The sequence below is a fragment of the Lithobates pipiens genome, unplaced genomic scaffold (genome assembly GCF_037356315.1).
Source record: "Lithobates pipiens isolate NorthernLeopardFrog02 unplaced genomic scaffold, aLitPip1_a1.2 Scaffold_27, whole genome shotgun sequence".
NCBI lineage: Eukaryota > Metazoa > Chordata > Amphibia > Anura > Ranidae > Lithobates > Lithobates pipiens.
In genome coordinates this window covers 36,254,639-36,272,670 of record NW_027507788.1, presented here as the reverse complement: position 1 = coordinate 36,272,670, position 18,032 = coordinate 36,254,639, and the positions used below count along the sequence as shown (strand labels likewise).

General features: G+C 43.4%; 1 protein-coding gene across 2 annotated transcripts in view; it reads left to right on the top strand.

Moving 5' to 3' along the window:
- Positions 1-7,763: 7,763 nt before the first annotated feature.
- The window catches only part of LOC143933772 (uncharacterized), a 44,511-nt gene continuing 34,242 nt past the window's right edge, over positions 7,764-18,032 (top strand). For both annotated transcript variants that reach the window (XM_077456774.1, XM_077456773.1), the window contains exons 1-2: positions 7,764-8,004; positions 13,199-13,552. In XM_077456774.1, the coding sequence (XP_077312900.1) occupies positions 7,959-8,004; positions 13,199-13,552 (400 nt within the window). In that variant the 5' untranslated portion in view covers positions 7,764-7,958. The remainder of the gene's footprint in view (positions 8,005-13,198; positions 13,553-18,032) is intronic.

The following is an 18,032-nucleotide window of genomic DNA, read 5'->3' as shown; positions in this document are numbered from 1 at the left end:
CATAGCCAAGTATTATTCTCCACAATTTTTTTATTTATTTTGCATTAAAAAATAAATAAAAAAATTTGACATGCTATCTGCCAATCTAACTTAACCATAAAGTACATTCCGTGCATCCAAAAATATAGAAAATATAACACATAAAATCAATATTATTCAACCAAAAAATAAAATAAAAACCTCATACATGTGTCCAGCTTCTTAATATAGGGGGTCAGCAATGCCAAGAGTTGGTGAAAGCAGGGGTCTGTCATCTGGAGATATTTCCAAAAATCATCTGCATTATTCACCTGGAGCTTCCGCAGCAAAGGAATATGACATAATTGGTTACGATTAATAAAGCAACCAATTTTTGGTCCAAGAAATCCTCCTCCTCCTGTTCCTGGACTGGACTTGGTTCAAAGCAATAACTCCAAGGCCAATAATAAATAACAAAGTTATCTCCTCCGATTCAGCAACATGTCTGGTTCACAAAAGGCCTGTCATGAAAAGGTCCACCCGTTGGTGGCGCTGTTGATCTTTTGGATTGCAGTACCAGTGTCCACCAGCGGGTGTCTTCTAACACCCAGGGCTTGTAATAAGAGGACCTACCTCTTGGTGGCACTATTGGATCCCTGGACTGTAGTACCGGCGCTCACCAGCGGGTGTACTCCGGCAGTGTGGAGCAGACAGCATCTGCTCCGATCAGCTGTTACGTGAGGGTAATCATCAGTCTTATATATACCCGGCAAGCTCTAACATGCTTTGCCTTGGTATCACTCTCTGCAAGTGCCCTGACCGCTGGAACCTGAACCTGAACCTGAACCTGAACCTGAACCTGAACCTGAACCTGAACCTGAACCTGAACCTGAACCTGAACCTGAACCTGAACCTGAACCTGAACCTGAACCCTGTATCTACCTGACCTGTCCCTTTCCAATCCTGAGCCCATCGACTGATTCCCCGGTGTATGATCTCGGCCTGGCTTTCATTGACGTCTCCAGTAGTTCCCATTTATTGTATGTATATATATATATATTTCTTGCTGTTGTGGTTGGTTGTTCACTGTATGTTTTCACTTTCCTTTTATTTATAATAAACACTTGTTATTTCATGCACATTCGTTCTGGGTTTCCTCTGTGCAGTCCACACAGTCTGGTCTAATAATTCCCTGACAGTATACCAAGGCCATCCCTGACCAGACGTGGCTGCATTGCGGAACCATCCCGACCTGTTAGTCGGCCAATATGGATTTCAATGAAATCTTGTATTATTCTCTGCTGGCAGAAGAGGATGGTGAATATTGTTGCCAGCTTCTAAAAGGGTGGACTAGTGACCAGCTGATGGAAACCATCCGATCAGCTCATTCCCTGGTGGATCAGGGCTACATGTCATTTGAGGATGTGCAGCCCTTGATCCAGTTATGTGCAAAGCCAGCCTTGTCATGTTATCCCAAAGGAAGTGATGATTTTTCTCCCCCCTTCAATTTGGGCCAAGTTGAATCTCTGGTATGGTTGTTTCATGGAATGTTATTCCTCTTGTCGACAGCAGGTGTTGTCTGATTGCACTGATTGCATCTATTCAGTGCAATCTCTGGTTAGTCAGGCTGTGTGTGAATCAGTGTTTGTTCAACCTGTACTACAAGCATGGTCAGATCTCCTGCGTTTTGCCAAGCCACAACCTTCCAGCCCTGTCATTAACCACCTGCCTTCCCAAGTATCTATCTCCCCATTGCCTATGGCAACCTCAGCTATAGCCCAGTCTACTCCACTTCCTACCAAATACTATTATCCTGTCACCAAGTGTTGCACCTATCCTGCCTTCAATCCACCTGCCTCTTCTCCTCCACCTGTAACAGTCCCACAAAACCCTCCTCCTGCCACTGTTCCTTGGTCTTCCTTTTGCCCAGATACTTTCTTTTCTTACAGCCCTGCACCTACCTACAAAGCTGCAGTGGCTAAGTCAAAAAAGAAAACGAAAGTTCTTTCCGACCCGCACAATCCTGCCAGTAACCCAACCCGCCTCCGCACCAACCAACCCAGTCCCAGCCACCCAGCCTGATGTCCCAGCTTTCCGGTCTGACGTTCCAGCTTCCCGGTCTGACGTTCCAGCTTCCCGGTCTGACGTTTCAGCTTCCCGGTCTGACGTTCCAGCTTTCCAGTCTGACGTTCCAGCTTTCCAGTCTGACGTTCCAGCTTTCCAGCTTTCCAGTCTGAAGTTCCAGCTTCCCAGTCTGGTGCCCCTGCTTGTCAGCCTGATGTTCCAGCTTTCCAGCCTGATGTCTTTGCTTGCCAGCCTGATGTTCCAGCTTGCCAGCCTGATGTCTTTGCGTGCCAGCCTGATGTCTTTGCTTGCCAGCCTGATGTCTTTGCTTGCCAGCCTGATGTCTTTGCTTGCCAGCCTGATGTTCCAGCTTTCCAGCCTGATGTTCCAGCTTGCCAGCCTGATGTTCCAGCTTGCCAGCCTGATGTTCCAGCTTGCCAGCCTGATGTGTTTGCTTGCCAGCCTGATGTTCCAGCTTGCCAGCCTGATGTCTTTGCTTGCCAGCCTGATGTCTTTGCTTGCCAGCCTGGTGTCTTTGCTTGCCAGCCTGATGTTCCAGCTTTCCAGCCTGATGTTCCAGCTTGCCAGCCTGATGTCTTTGCTTGCCAGCCTGATGTCTTTGCTTGCCAGCCTGATGTCTTTGCTTGCCAGCCTGATGTTCCTGCTTGCCAGCCTGATGTTCCAGCTTGCCAGCCTGATGTTCCAGCTTGCCAGCCTGATGTCTTTGCTTGCCAGCCTGATGTTCCAGCTTGCCAGCCTGATGTCTCTGCTTGCCAGCCTGATGTCTCTGCTTGCCAGCCTGATGTTCCGGCTTTCCAGCCTGATGTCTCTGCCTCCCAGTCTGATGTGCCGTATTTCCAGCCTGATGTGCCAGCTTCCCAGCCTGATGCTTGGATACTGGTGTTCCAGTCTGAAGTGCCCATGTCTCAGCCTGAAGTTTCGGTGCCCGCTGTCTGCCCTGACGTGCCCGCTGTCTGCCCGGACGTGCCCGCTGTCTGCCCGGACGTGCCCGCTTTCCGATTTTGAAGTGGTACCCAGCTTGACGTGCCCTCATCCATGGTCTGGTTTGAGGCCATTAACCTGGGACAATTACACCTAGTTGGAGCGTCCGGAGGCCGCTCCTTTGAGGGGGGGTACTGTCATGAAAAGGTCCACCCGTTGGTGGCGCTGTTGATCTTTTGGATTGCAGTACCAGTGTCCACCAGCGGGTGTCTTCTAACACCCAGGGCCTGTAATAAGAGGACCTACCTCTTGGTGGCACTATTGGATCCCTGGACTGTAGTACCGGCACTCACCAGCGGGTGTACTCCGGCAGTGTGGAGCAGACAGCATCTGCTCCGATCAGCTGTTACGTGAGGGTAATCATCAGTCTTATATATACCCGGCAAGCTCTAACATGCTTTGCCTTGGTATCACTCTCTGCAAGTGCCCTGACCGCTGGAACCTGAACCTGAACCCTGTATCTACCTGACCTGTCCCTTTCCAATCCTGAGCCCATCCATCCGTCCTTACCCATCGACTGATTCCCCAGTGTATGACCTCGGCCTGGCTTTCATTGACGTCTCCGGTAGTTCCCATTTATTGTGTGTGTGTGTGTGTGTGTATATATATATATATATATATATATATATATATATATATATATATATATATATATTTCTTGCTGTTGTGGATGGTTGTTCACTGTATGTTTTCACTTTCCTTTTATTTATAATATATATATATATATATATAATGTAATATTATTTATAATAAACACTTGTTATTTCACGCACATTCGTTCTGGGTTTCCTCTGTGCAGTCCACACAGTCTGGTCTAATAATTCCCTGACAAGGCCATTCAGAAACGAACTGAAAAGCACAAAATGAAATGTGCGAAATGAAAAACGCTAAATGAAAAGCACAAAATGAAAAGTGCAAATCAACACTCACCGAACTTCTACTAACATGAAATTAGCAGAAGGAGCCCAAAGGGTGGCGCTAAAGAGCTGAAAAACCACACAGTTTGTCACTACTTTCCTGTTTGTTGGCCGATAATTCCTTGCCGTTTGTATGCAAGACAAAATCCGGGTACATGCCTTCAGACAAAAGTCTGAGGTTTTATCTGTAGAAAATCCAATCGTGTGTACAGGCTTTAAGAAGTGAATTCTCCTTCAGTTTCACTGACCTTCATTCACACAAAGTTGATTTCATGCTGTTTGTCACTCCATTTGATGTAGAGCCAGACACTGTACCAGAAAATGTTCAAATGGAGCTTATTGAATTGCAATGCAGTGATTTCTTAAGATCCAAATTTCATGCAGGGCGTATCTAATCTGGATTTCTACAGGAAATATGTCATGGAATCAGGGAAATACACCAATTAATGGATCATGCAAGAAAAAAAAATGTTGAGAGACTTTCTAGTACCAAACAGCATGAAGTCTCACACTAATTCCCTTGTCTAAAATTGAAAAAGCTAATTTTTTTTCTGTTTGTTTTAATTATTACAGTTATAGAGTCCGTTCACACAGGGGCAACACGACTTGCAGCGCGACTTTGGGAGGCAACTTGGACACAACTTGAGTATGAATCACAGTGCGACTTGGGGCAACTTCAACGCGACTTGGGGCGACTTACAACACAACTTCAAGTCGCCCCCAGGCCAGGCGACTTTGGCTGTGGCCAGTCACAGAATAATCAGCTCTCGAGGGTGAACTCCTCGTAGAGCATACCAGGCCCTTAGTTCTGGTATGTTTTTAAGGGGAACCCCCCCTATGCCGAAAAAATGGCATGGGTGTCCCTCCAAAATCCAGATATGCTGGAGCTGCATGAGTGCAATGGAGAGGGTGAGTATATGTTTAACAAACTAATCGCTGCAGAGATGGACGGGGAGGGGGGGGGGGGGCTGCAGCAATGCCAGAGCCTTGAGGGTGAACCTACATGCTCCCTCAGGGTGATCTGGCTTTGTATTAGTGAAGCACCTTAACCACTTACAGACCGCCCACTGTCATTATATGGTGACTCTTTGAAATGGAATATCATTGTAATGGCAGCAGCTAGCTCAGAATTAATTTCTTCAGCGGGCAGTCCACTTTCAGATAAAAGTGGTCTCAGTGGTGGATTCACCACAAGATCGCTTTTATCGGTGGTGGGAGAGGGCCCCTCCGGCTGTGCTCTGGTGCCCTCCACCGCTTACCGGAGGCGCCGGCAGTGTCAGAGGTGATCCCGTCCCCTGCTTGGCTGGCTGCTGAGTGAGGGAAAGATGGCCCCCACCTGGCTCCATACCATTGCAGGGCAGAAGTGACGTCAAAACGTCACTTCTGCCCATAATTTTAAAGGGACAATTTTATTTTTTTTCACATGAAAATTAGCATTTTTGTGTAAATATGAGAGATCTCATATTTAAGAGGTCCTGTGATACTTTTTTTATATTACAAGGGATGTTTACATTCCTTGTAAGAGGAATAAGGGACACCATTTTTTTAAAGAACAGTATAAAAAAAATAAAAGTAAAATAAAATAAAAAATAAAGAGAAAATGTGAGTAGTGCCCGCATATGAAAACGGTGTTCAAACCTCGTTGTGAGGTATCACTGCGATCGTTAGAGCGAGAGCAATAATTTCAGCTATACACCTCCTCTGTAACTCAAAAAATGCAACCTGTAAAAATTTTTAAACATCGCCTATGGGGATTTTTAAGGATAAAACTTTAATGTTGTCTAATTTTTCAATTCAAAAAAGTGTATTTTTTTTCAAAAAAAGTGTGCTTGTAAGACAGCTGCGCAAATACGGTGTGACATTGCAGCGTTAGAAAAAAAAAATATATATATATATAATGTGTATGTATGTTTTTTTCTAGCAAACAAGTGAAAAATAGGCCCGGTCCTTAAGTGGTGAGGTAAACCTGTACTGTTATTACTAGACATATTACTAGACATGTGCAGACTGAAATATTTTGTTTCGGAATTCGTTTTTATTTATTTAATTTGTCGTAAAAAATTGCATTCGTCCGAAAATCCAAATGAATTAAGGTTGAATCTGTCATTGAAGGCTTATGGTGTCTGTTGAATGTTTAAAGAAGATTCGATGGAGCAGCGAAATGTATGCTGCAATCATACATTCCCGGTTGAATATTTTGACTACAAGCTATAGTACTATTCTAATGTTGTCTAATGATGTCTTCTATGGTTTTTTTTAAGGCTATTTGCATTCCACATAGGTCATGGCATTAAGAAAAAAAAAAATTAAGAAAAAAAATAATGCGTGGGGGTCCCCCGAAATTCCATACCAGGCCCTTCGGGTCTGGTATGGATATTAAGGGGAACCCCGTGCCAACAAAAGAAAAATGGCATGGGGGTCCCCCTCAAAATCCATACCAGGCCCTTATCTGAGCACGCAACCTGGCAGGCCTCAGGAAAAGAGGGGGGACGAGAGAGCGCCCCCCCGGACCATACCAGGCCTCATGCCCTCAACATTGGGAGGATGCTTTGGGGTCCCCCCAAAGCACCTTGTCCCCATGTTGATGAGGACAAGGGCCTCATCCCCACAACCCTTACCGGGGGTTGTGGGGGTCTGCGGGTGGGAGCTTATCGGAATCTGGAAGCCCCCTTTAACAAGGGGTCCCCCAAATCCCGGCCTCCCCTCTGCGTGAAATGGTAAGGGGGTACAAACGTACCCCTACCATTTCACCAAAAAAGTGACAAAAGCGTTAAAAATTACAGGAGACGGTCTTTGACAAATCCTTTATCAAAGTCTTCTTTCATCTTCTTTCTTCTGGTCTTCTTTCTTCTTCTTTTCTTCATCCTCGGTTTCTTCTTCTTCCTTCAATACGTTTCTTCTTGCTCCGGTGTTCTTGTCCGGCATCTTCCTCCACGGGGTCTCTTCTTCGGTTCTGTGCATCAGAGGGGGGCGGAGTCACCAGGTGGCCCCACCCTCCGTTATATAAGAACTGTCAGAAGAAGAGAAATGTCACACAGCAGGAGCCTCCCATTGCGCAGAGCGGCCCGAGAACAAAGAAGAGACGCCGTGGAGGAAGAATCTAGTGCAGCTCTGCATAGAAACGAATCAGCTTCCAGATTTGTTTGTTTTTTGTTAAAGCTTAAAGTGATATTAAAGTCTTGTTTTTTTATGTTTAAAAATAACAAAGAGGTTATACTTACCTGCTCCGTGTAATGGTTTCTGCACAGAGCAGCCCAGATCCTCCTCTTCTCGGGTCCCTGGCCAGCTCTCCTGGCCCCTCCCTCCTGCTAAGTGGCCCCACAGCAAGCAGCTTACTATAGGGGCACCCGAGCCGCTGCTCTGTACGTCCATTCAAACACCGAACTGTGACTACTAGGCCCTCCCCTCTTTCTCCTCATTGGCTCATTGCAATTGGTAGCAGCCGGAGACAATGGTGCCCGCTTCTGTCTCAGCCAGTGAGGAGGGAGAGTCCCAGACATGTGAGGCTCTCATGCAACATCGCTGGATTTTGATGGAGCTCAGATAAGTATTAGTGGGGCTGAGGGGGCTGCTACACACTGAAGGTTTTTATCTTAATAGAACCACTTTAACTGAACCAGCTGAATTTAGAAGCTGATTGGCTACCATGCACAGCTGCACCAGATGTTGTACTTTCCAATTTTAGTAAATCAACCCCAATTGCAGGGGTGGAGGTGTCAGTTCCCCTTTTCTCTAGGAATCAAACTGGTGTGCAACAACTGCTGATTATGAAATATTACAGGATTTCCTCTTATAGCATAAGTTCTATATTTCTCTTTCCAGTTAAAAGACAGCCGCACAGACACAGAAGACCGAGACATTCAATAAGCATAATTGGAAATTTACGGATCTAGTAATCCAAAAAAAGAATCCAGGAAGTCGGAGGAATCCAAGAATCATTCAGATCAAGAAGGTGACAGGATCAAAGGGAAGGAAAAGTTTGTTATTTAAAGACTCTCAGTTTGTGGACGGGAGAGAATGATCTTCAAACAACACCAGTTTGGCCCTTGGGTTGCTGTGTCAGGTAAGACAAGCAATAGACACTCACTGAGAATGGAAGGAGATGTGCGCATTCTTCATTGCATTGCTGAATCGGGGGTACCGCCTGTAATTGTCTTATTAACTTGCCTGAAATGTGTATCCAGCTCGAGATCTGCGACATACTTTATTTTCTTCATAGAAAAGAGAATGATTAGCACCTGAGGTGTAGCTTGAAGCTTGTGGGTCCCAATGCAAAAGTTGACCTGGGGCCTCCCCACTACCACCTACCACTTCCACCGCACACCAAGATACTCCAAGTGACTAAAGAGTTATTTCAGATCTTTATTCACATATTGAGAGGGTCATTCAAAATGTTAGGGAGAACCCGTCCACACTTTGACATAATAAATGAAGGCGCTGTGTCCTGTACAGTGCAAACCAGATTTTTTGTGGACTGTGTGCAGGCAGCCTATGTTATGCTATGGGGGTGGAGTAACTGTATAAATACAGTTGCGGGTCCTAATATGACCCCCGGACACAGTGTGCACTCAGGGCCACTCACCCACCAGTCAGATTAGGGCAGCCACTGCAATCCCATGGACTAACAGGTGGCTAACATGACCAGTATAGAATAAATGTTCCCCTCTCTCTCAAACCTGTTAAACCAATATTGCAACCCCTATTTACCTTCCCATTTAAAAGATGGGACCACACCTTTCTTTGGAGTAAAATGGCCACAACAGTCTTTATTAACAAACTTAATATCATTCTAAAAAAAATAAAAAATAATTATATATATATATATATATATATATATATATATATATATATATATATATATATATATATACAACATTAAAATAACCAACCATAACATGCCCAGTCTGGTGATCTCTGACGGTGACCCATAACTCTACCAAAACGCACTGTGGTACCCATTTATAGCTTTACCAGGCCTCCACCTGTGACCGGTCAGAGACAACTTCCAGAAGTGAAAACATACCAGTATTCCATCCACCGTTCTGGAATACAACGGAGGGGCCGATACTATCGATGAGCCCCCCACACCTTCAGATCACCTCTGATTTACCGCCAACCGTCAAAGACCACCAGAAACACCGCCCACCCCGATGGACACACTCCGCTGTCATGACGACCTTCATCGGATACCTGAAATGAAACAAAAGAAAACGAAAAACACCACACCAAATTCAACACACCTTACATAGGGAGAGAGGGTAGGAAAAACTGCCTCCTCCTACAGTTTCCCTTTCGCAAGTGCTCTCTGCTCCTCCCACTCCCTTTATAAGGCTCCTCCCCTTCCTCTGCCAAGTTAACCTGCGAGGCTACCTCCTATTCTTTTGCTTCACCCTGCTGCACTTTTAACCCACGATGTTCCCTTAGTCACCCCTGCCATGTCCGGCCCTCCATTAACCCCTGCAGTGTCATTCCGTGCCTCTCTGGAGAGACAGAAGCAAGATATTGGCTGGAGGGAACATAATAATCTGGCAAACAGGAAGTGCAGAGACATGGATTAAATCAGGAAGTTCATGGGAGGAGCAAAGAGTTCAAGGTTCAAGACAAACATGATTCAAGGCAGGATCATTCAATTAATTGTCCAGCAAAATGCCCAGTGTTCCAGGTGGATCAGCAAGTAGAGTAATCACCAAACACATCAGAGGTCCCATTTTCAAGTCCAGACCCTGACACTCTGTCTGAACCAAGATGGTCGCCAGTGTCACATGGGACAGCAGCATCCAATTGGATTGCTTCCCCAATGACCATGAAACCCTGTTCCTTCTGACTTCCTCTCCATCTGCAGCGCCATTGCAGATAGCAATACACCAATGTCAAGTGCAATGAATGCCTTAAAGCGGGGTTCCATCCCGGTTTTTGTTTTTTTTCGTCTTAATTGCAATAATTACGTTTTCTAATTGTTTAACTTACTTTTATTTTTTCAATAAGTGTCTTGCTGCCGTTTTTGGGTCTTAGAAAGCCTTTATAAAAACGTCTCCTGACGTTTTCCATTTTGCCTGTGGGCATGTGAAGCCCACAGGCATTGTCTTCCAGGACACTGTGCTGCTAATATCCGAGCATGCACCACCCGTATAATCCCCGATCTCGCGCATGCGCAGATTAAACCTCGAGCGCTGACAACAACTCAGGTTGCCATCACAACGGGTGGCGTCTTAGGAAGTCCTGCCCCTTTGTGATGGCAACTGAGATGCGCGCGCACGAGAACTCGAGCCTGGGCGCTGCACAGACTCCTGGGAAATTGAAAAAAACTATCCCAGGAGCCCATGCGGCCGACAGGAAGAGCTAACCTGCCGCTGAAGCCCCGCCCATATCCGCAGCAGCACCACCCCTTTCTGGAATGTCCAGGAGCAGGAGATTTAAAATTAAGAAAAAAAAAGAACAAGACAGCAGCAAGGTAAGGGGGATATCCAGCGATTAGAGAACCAGATAATCACATAGGCATAGGAGTAGTAATTTGGGTGGAGCTCGGCTTTAACCACAAGTCTCTTAGGTCCTTATAGAAATTAAATTGGTTGATGGAAAAATAAATGGAATAGAAAATGAACCATGAAAGTTCATGGACTGATCATGAGGGGCTCACAGACTTTAAAATATAGGATCGAACAATCTGATTGTATAGTCAATAGATAGCGCTGAAGGGCACAGGAGTCAGTATTGATACCTGGATCAATGTTTTAGTGTTTTTTTAAACCGGATACATGGTAGAATAAAATATACTTTTTATGCACAGTAACGTTATTTTTTAAAATAACATTAATTAAAAAATGTTTTTTTTTTTTTTTTTTATTGATTGCATTAAAACTAAAACAATTTTTGCAAGACAAAAAGCACAACAAAAAAGTCTTCTTTGTCCTTATAAAATGATATCTGTAATATATTAGTAAATAATATCTTTATTCTTCAAACATAATCCATACACATTCGCAACTCAAAGTGGAGTTCCACCCGTTTTTTCATTTATTAAAGTCAGCAGCTACAAAAAGTGTAGCTGCTGTCTTTTAATAAACAGACACTTACCTGTTCCATGGTCCAGCCATGCAGCCGCCCGGAGCCTCGCTCCTCTCCCTCTCCTGGCGCTGTCATAGGGCACCTGGCCATGACACTTACGACTTCACGGCCGGGCATGCTCTGGGCATGCGCAAGTCTCTCTGCGCACTGCTATTGGCCAGGCAATCTTCTGGGACCTGTGACAAGTCCCAGAAGATTTCTGGCAGGGAGGGGCTGCCTAGGGCGAGAGGAGGAGTCGCCTAGGCCGAGAAGAGGGAGAAGGAAGTGGGACAGGAAGTCCCACTATAAAGACGTTACCCACTCCCCCCCTGAAACTGGTGGCGAGTAACTCTTAAGGCCTGGCTAGTGGCTCAGTTTGTTACTATTATTCCTTTCCTTTTTTCCCCACTCATCCCAGTTTTTGCCAGGACATTCACTCTCAGGCTTGAGAGTTCAAATTATTTTTCTGCAAACTCCAAGCCATTTATTAAGGGTTATTTACTAAAGGAAAATCCACTTTGCACTGAAAGTGCACTTGGAAATAAAGTCGCTGTAGATCTGAGGGGGGCATGCAAGGAAAATAAAAAAACAGCATTTTAGCTTGCACATGATTGGATGATGAAATCAGCAGCGCTTCCACTCATTTCAGATCTACCCCTTAGATTTAGAGTGACTGCACTTCCAAGTGCTCTTGCAGTGCAAAGTGGATTTGCCTTTTGTAAATAACCCCCATAGTTTCCTAGGCAAGGGGAGGACGCAGCACCCTGATGTTTAGGTAGTAATGCTATCAAATTTAGTTGCCAGGTGGTAGTTACCTTGGCCAATTGTTAGAGAATCAATTGATGTTGTCCTAACTCTGAAATTGCTGCACTTCTCTCTTCTGTCACTAGGTGGCCAGGTACCTGGTGACATTAGATAAGACAAGGGCATTGCAAGGACAGATTAAGTATAAATGGGGTGTCTCAGCCAATAGGCAGGGATTTTCTTGGATCCATTGGCCTGCTGGGAGAGCCTATTTATTTGGGTGGAGTCAGGTGATCGGGGTTCTGGGTGTATGTGTGTTGTGCTGCCCCGGGCTGCTAGGCCAGAAGCCTGAGGCCTATCCTGGGAAATCTGACTGCTAGCCTGTCTGAGGGCCTATCCAGAAGCAGGAGATCGGCATAGGGTTGAAACTGTGTTCTTGCAGTCCAACCAGAAGTAATGGTTCTGCCTGCCAAATGTCGGCTGGTTCAATAGAAACCGCTCAACATTTGGTCCAGCAGCCGATCCAACAGTCGAAGGGTCATTACTGAAAAAGGTCTGGCAACCAATATTTGAGAGCGCTGATCAGAGTGTCCTGGCGGAAGGGCGTCTCCCTGTCAGAACACTATAGCATAGCACAGCGGGGGGGGTTGGGGGTCGTGGTACTAACATCGGATTGTTAGTACAGTGGCTCCGACCTGAGCTGTCAGTTTTTTTCATTCAATCCACTGGTATAAAACTACATTATACTCTCTGTTATACCCACTGGAATAAAAGCTAGTAGCGTGCACCAGGCTTTACATCATAGATTTCCAAACCACAATTTCTGCATTCCAGATGTGTTTCTGCTTGCGTGTTTTTGATGCATTCTGCTGTTTTTTTTATGTGTTTTTGGTGTGTCTTCCCCTCTTTTTTTCTTCGTCACGATTTCCCACGTTCCAGATAAATTCCATACAGAAAAAATGCAACATGTTCTACTTTTGCTGACTGCACTGGTGTGAGCTAGGGCCATTGGAATCTATGTTTAACACTGTCCATGCATTTTTGATGTAGAATAAAAACGCCCTCCGCTGCATCTGGTGTGAACCAGCCCTTAGCCCAGAAAATGGGCATTTTTATTTTTACAGATTTGGCTCCCATTGATTTCAGTAGGGTTTAGGTTATGCATCCAAAGTTGTTTGAACTTTTCCGAACTCGGCTCAAACCGAACCCAGGGCAGTGCAGCTCATTGCTACTGTGCTCCAGGATCTCTGTACAACCAGATCTTTTTTTTTTTTTTTGAGTTTCCCATGTTCACATTTTTATTTTCTAATGTGTTTTAAATTACAGCTCAAGCTTGGTCGACCAATCAGAACAGTACAAATATATTTCTCATGTGAGCTGTGAATGAACTGATTACACTATCATTTTATATTGCTTTATATTTGAGACCTACGATCGCCGATCTTCTTATCTGTGACGTTCTCTTGCAGTTCTTCTCGGTGTGTTGGTGGATGTATCCGGTGCAAGTGTGAGAATTCAGCTGATCCCTGAGAATCCAGTCATCGGAGGATCTGTCACTATGAGTGTTACTGGGATTACTGGGAGTATTCAGAATTTTATTTGGTATAAAGGACCCGGCATGGACAGAGAATATAATATCCTTACATATATGCCTATTTTTAAGCCCCCATTTATTCCTGGACCTCTTAATAATAGTAGGATGACATCTTCCCCTGATGGAGCTCTACAGATCTCCAACCTACATAAAACTGATGAGGGAAATTACATATTATTTATACAAACGGATACACGAAGCAGTATAGCTCTGTACTTGAAAATCCGTGGTGAGTAATGCATCAGTAAATTGTCAGACAGATTTACCCGAAATGTATTTGTTTCTTTTTCACTGTATTTATTTTACCCACTTAAGGACCAGCCTCGTTTCGAGATTTAGGTGTTTACATGTTTAAAACATTTTTTTACCCCCGAAACCCCCAAACATTATATATTTTTTTCTAACATCCTAGAGAATAAAATGGCGGTCGTTGCAATACTTCTTTTTCACAACGTATTTGCGCATCGGTCTTACAAGCGCACTTTTTGTGAAAAAAATTTACTTTTTCGAATAAAAAAATAAGACAGCAGTAAAATTAGCCCAATTTTTTTTGTATTGTGAAAGATAATGTTACGCCGAGTAAATTGATACACAACAAGTCATGCTTCAAAATTGCGCCTGCTTGTGGAATGGCGACAAACGTTTACCCTTAAAAATCTCCATAAGCCTTGTTTAAAAAATTCTACAGGTTGCATGTTTTGTGTTACAGAGGAGTTCTAGAATTATTGCTAGAATTATTGCTCTTGCTCTACCGATCACAGCAATACCTCACATGTGTAGTTTGAACACCGCTTTCATGTGCGGGCGCTACTCACGTATGCATTCGCTTCTGCGCGCAAGCTCGGCAGGGCGGAGCACGTTTAAAAAAAATTTTTTATTATTATTTCTTTTACTTTTTATTTTTTACTTTTACACTGTTTAAAAAAAAATGTAAACATCCCTTGTAATAGAAAAAAACATGACAGGTCCTCTTAAATATGAAATTGGGGGTCAAAAAGTAGTCAGATCTCATATTTAGACTAAAATGTAATAAAAAATAAAATGAAAAAAATTAAATTTTAAAAAATCGTTTAAAAAAATTGTCCCTTTAAGAGCTGTGGGCGGAAGTGACGTTTTGATGTCGCTTCCGCCCAGCAATTGTATGGAGATGGGTGGGGGCCATCTTACCCTCACTCGTCTCCATACTGAACAAGCAGCAGGACATGATCGCCACCGATAAAAGTGATCTTGTGGTGAATCCGGATACCGGGGTTATGGCAGCTAGCTGCTACCATAACAATGATATTACTCTTCAAACAGCCGCTGTAAAACTGCGGCGGGCTCCCCCATGCAGCTTGTTTATCCACTTCACGCAAATCGCCGTACCTGTAATTTTGATGCTAAATACCGTTGTTATGGCAGCAGCTAGCTGCCATAACTCATTGTTTTTTGGAAGCGGCGTGAGTTTCTTTTTCAGATAAAAGTGGTCTCTGTGGCGGATTCGCCGCAAGATCACTTTTATCGGTAGCGGGAGAATTGCTCCCCCCCTCCTACCACGCTCCGGTTGTCTCCGCGGCTTACTTGAGCCGTCGGTAGCAGTGGAGATGATCGCGTCCTGTCACCTCACTGCCTGGATGCTGAGTGAGGGGAAGATGGCCCATACTTGGCTCCATAGCATTGAAGGGCAGAAGCGATCTCAAACGTCACATCCGCCCAATGCACTTAAAGGAGAATTTTCTTTTTTTTTAATTACATTTTATTTTATTTTTTTTTACGTTTTTTTTATTGCATTTTAGTGTAAATATGAGATCTGAGGTCTTTTTGACCCCGTCATGTTTTTTTTCTATTAAAGGGATGTTTACATGTTTAAAAGACAGTGTAAAAATAAAAAGGAAAATAAATAAGAAAAAAAATATATATTTTTACAGTGCCCCCGTCCTGATGAGCTCGCAGAGAGAAGCAAACGCTTACTGTATGTTAGTAGCGACCGCATATGAAAATGGTGTTCAAACCACACATGTGAGACATCGCTGCGATCGTTAGAGCATGAGCAATAATTCTAGCCCTAGTACTCTGTAACTGAAAACTGGTAACCTGTAGAAAATTTTAAACGTCGCCTATGGACGTTTTTAAGGGTAAAAGTTTGTGGCCATTCCATGAGCGGGCGCAATTTTGAAGCGTGATATGTTGGGTGTCAACTTACTTGGCGTAACATTATCTTTCCTATTTTATCTTTACTATTCTCTTATTTAATTCAAAAAAGTGTATGTTGTCCAAAAAAAGTGCGCTTATAAGGCCGCTGCGCAAATAAGGTGTCACAGAAACTATTGCAACGACCACCATTTTATTCTCTAGCTGCTTGCCGACCGACACCTGTGTATATATATGTCAGCAGAATGGCACGGCTGGGCAAAGTAACGTACACGTACGTTACTTTGAATTTCCCACCATACGTGCGCCTGCCGTGAGCTCCGTGACCGTGCCCATGGGACCCACGATCTTGTCACGGAGCTGAACAACAGGGAGATGCTGATGTAAACACAGCATCTCCCCATTCTGCCTAGTGACAGGAAACTGATCGCCTGCTCCCTGTCATCAGGAGCAGCGATCAGTGTCATGTCACTGTTAGCTCATCCCCCAGACAGTTAGAATCATGCCCCAGGACACACTCACGCCCCCTGGTGGTTAACCCTTTATTGCCAGTGACATTTTTACAGTAACCAATGCAATTTTATAGCATTGATAGCTGTATTAATGCCAATGGTCCCAAAAATATGTCGAAACTGTCCGATATGTCCGCTATAATGTCGTGGTCACGATAAAAATCGCTGATCGCCGCCATTACTAGTAAAAAAAATATTAATAAAAATGCCATAAGTCTATCCCCTATTTTGTAGACGCTATAACTTTTGCGCAAACCAATCAATAAATGCTTATTGCGATTTTTTTTTTTTTTTTACCAAAAATATGTAGAAGAATACGTATCAGCCTAAACTGAGGGGAAAAAATGTTTTTTATATATATTTTGGGGATATTTATTATAGCAAAAACTAAAAAATAATGCGTTTTTTTTCAAAATTGACGCTCTTTTTTTGTTTATATCGCAAAAAATAAAAAATGCAGAGGTGATCAAATACCACCAAAAGAAAACTCTATTTGTGGGAAAAAAAGGACGTAAATTTTGATTGGGTACAACATCGCACGACCGCGCAATTGTCCGATTTTTCCATGGTCCTCAACTCTACAAAAATGCAGCTTTGTGCTGTAAAAATTATAATGTCACTAAGTACTCCTCAAAGCTTCTAAGAGCTACTACAAGTCGGCACAAAAACACAATGATCAGCATTATTCATTCATCCAGCATTTTTTGTTTTTTCCCTAGTATTTTTTGAGCTTCTGAAAACCTCTAGTGTGCATGGAGCCTTAATCTAAAGCCTCGTACACATGGCATGATTGTTGGACGACCAAACTTCTGATGTTTGTCAAAATTGCGTGTGCGGGATCTTGTCTTGCATTCTAACGGTACGCAAATTGTCGTTTGACAAATACGACCGTAGTGACGTACTATGAGAGTGTAAAGAGGAAGTTCATTTCTCAAGCTCCACCCTTTGGGCCCCTTCTACTAATTTTGTGTAGAAATTGGTGAGCGTTGATTCACGATTTTCAGATCGTACAAAACAAATGCCTTTTAAAATATGTTTGGCTTAAATGCAAAGCAGATTCATTATTATCCCAGTAAAGAAGATGAGAATTTTGACATTTTATCAATTGCCGCATCACGAATGTTAATTCTAGATTATGAACGGTAGTTTACAAGACCGAACTCTTCCCAGTCATTCTTTGATTCTGAGCATGTGTGTTTGTACTTTCGACTTTTGTGTGACGGATTTGTGTATTGACCATCCGAAAATCAGACGTGGAGCTGTTGTCTGCCGAAACTTTACTAGTCTGTCATCCAACATTTGTTGGCTGAAAATTGGAAAACAATTGTCTAAAGGAGCATACTAACGGTAAGAATTTCGGACAATAGCCTGTCAAACGACAATCTCCATACCGTGTGTACAAGGCTTTAAGGTTTGACCTAATATTATATGGTTTTGGTAAATCTGAAGACAAAATTCTGCAAAAAATCTGTGTATGGGGTCTTAAGCCTCTTACACATGATAGGATTGTTGGATGACTGAGTTTCTGATTTTTGTCAAAAGGGCGTGTGCCAGGATCTTGTTTTGCATACTAACGGTACGTAAATTGTTTGGTGAGTGTTGATTCGCGATTTTCAGATCATACAAAACAAATGCCTTTTAAAATACGTTTGACATAACTACATGCAAAGCAGCTTCATGATTATCCCATTAAAGAAGATGAAAATTTTGACATTTCATCAATTGCCACGTCACGAATGTTAGTTACGAATGGTAGTTTACAAGACCAAACTCTTCCCAGATGTTCCTTGATTCCGCCCATGCGTGTTTGTACTTTTGACTTTTGTGTGACAGATTTCTGTACTGACCATCTGACAATCAGATGTTGAGTTCACTTCAGACAAAAATTTTATAGCCTGTCATCCAACATTTGTTGTCCGAAAATTGGAAAACAATTGTCTAAAGGAGCGTACTAGCGGTAAGAATTTTGGACAACAGCCTGTCAAAGGACAATCCTCTTCTGATTTTCTTTCAAAAGATTTTATTTTACGATAAAGGCACTTACATACATATACCAGAATATAAACA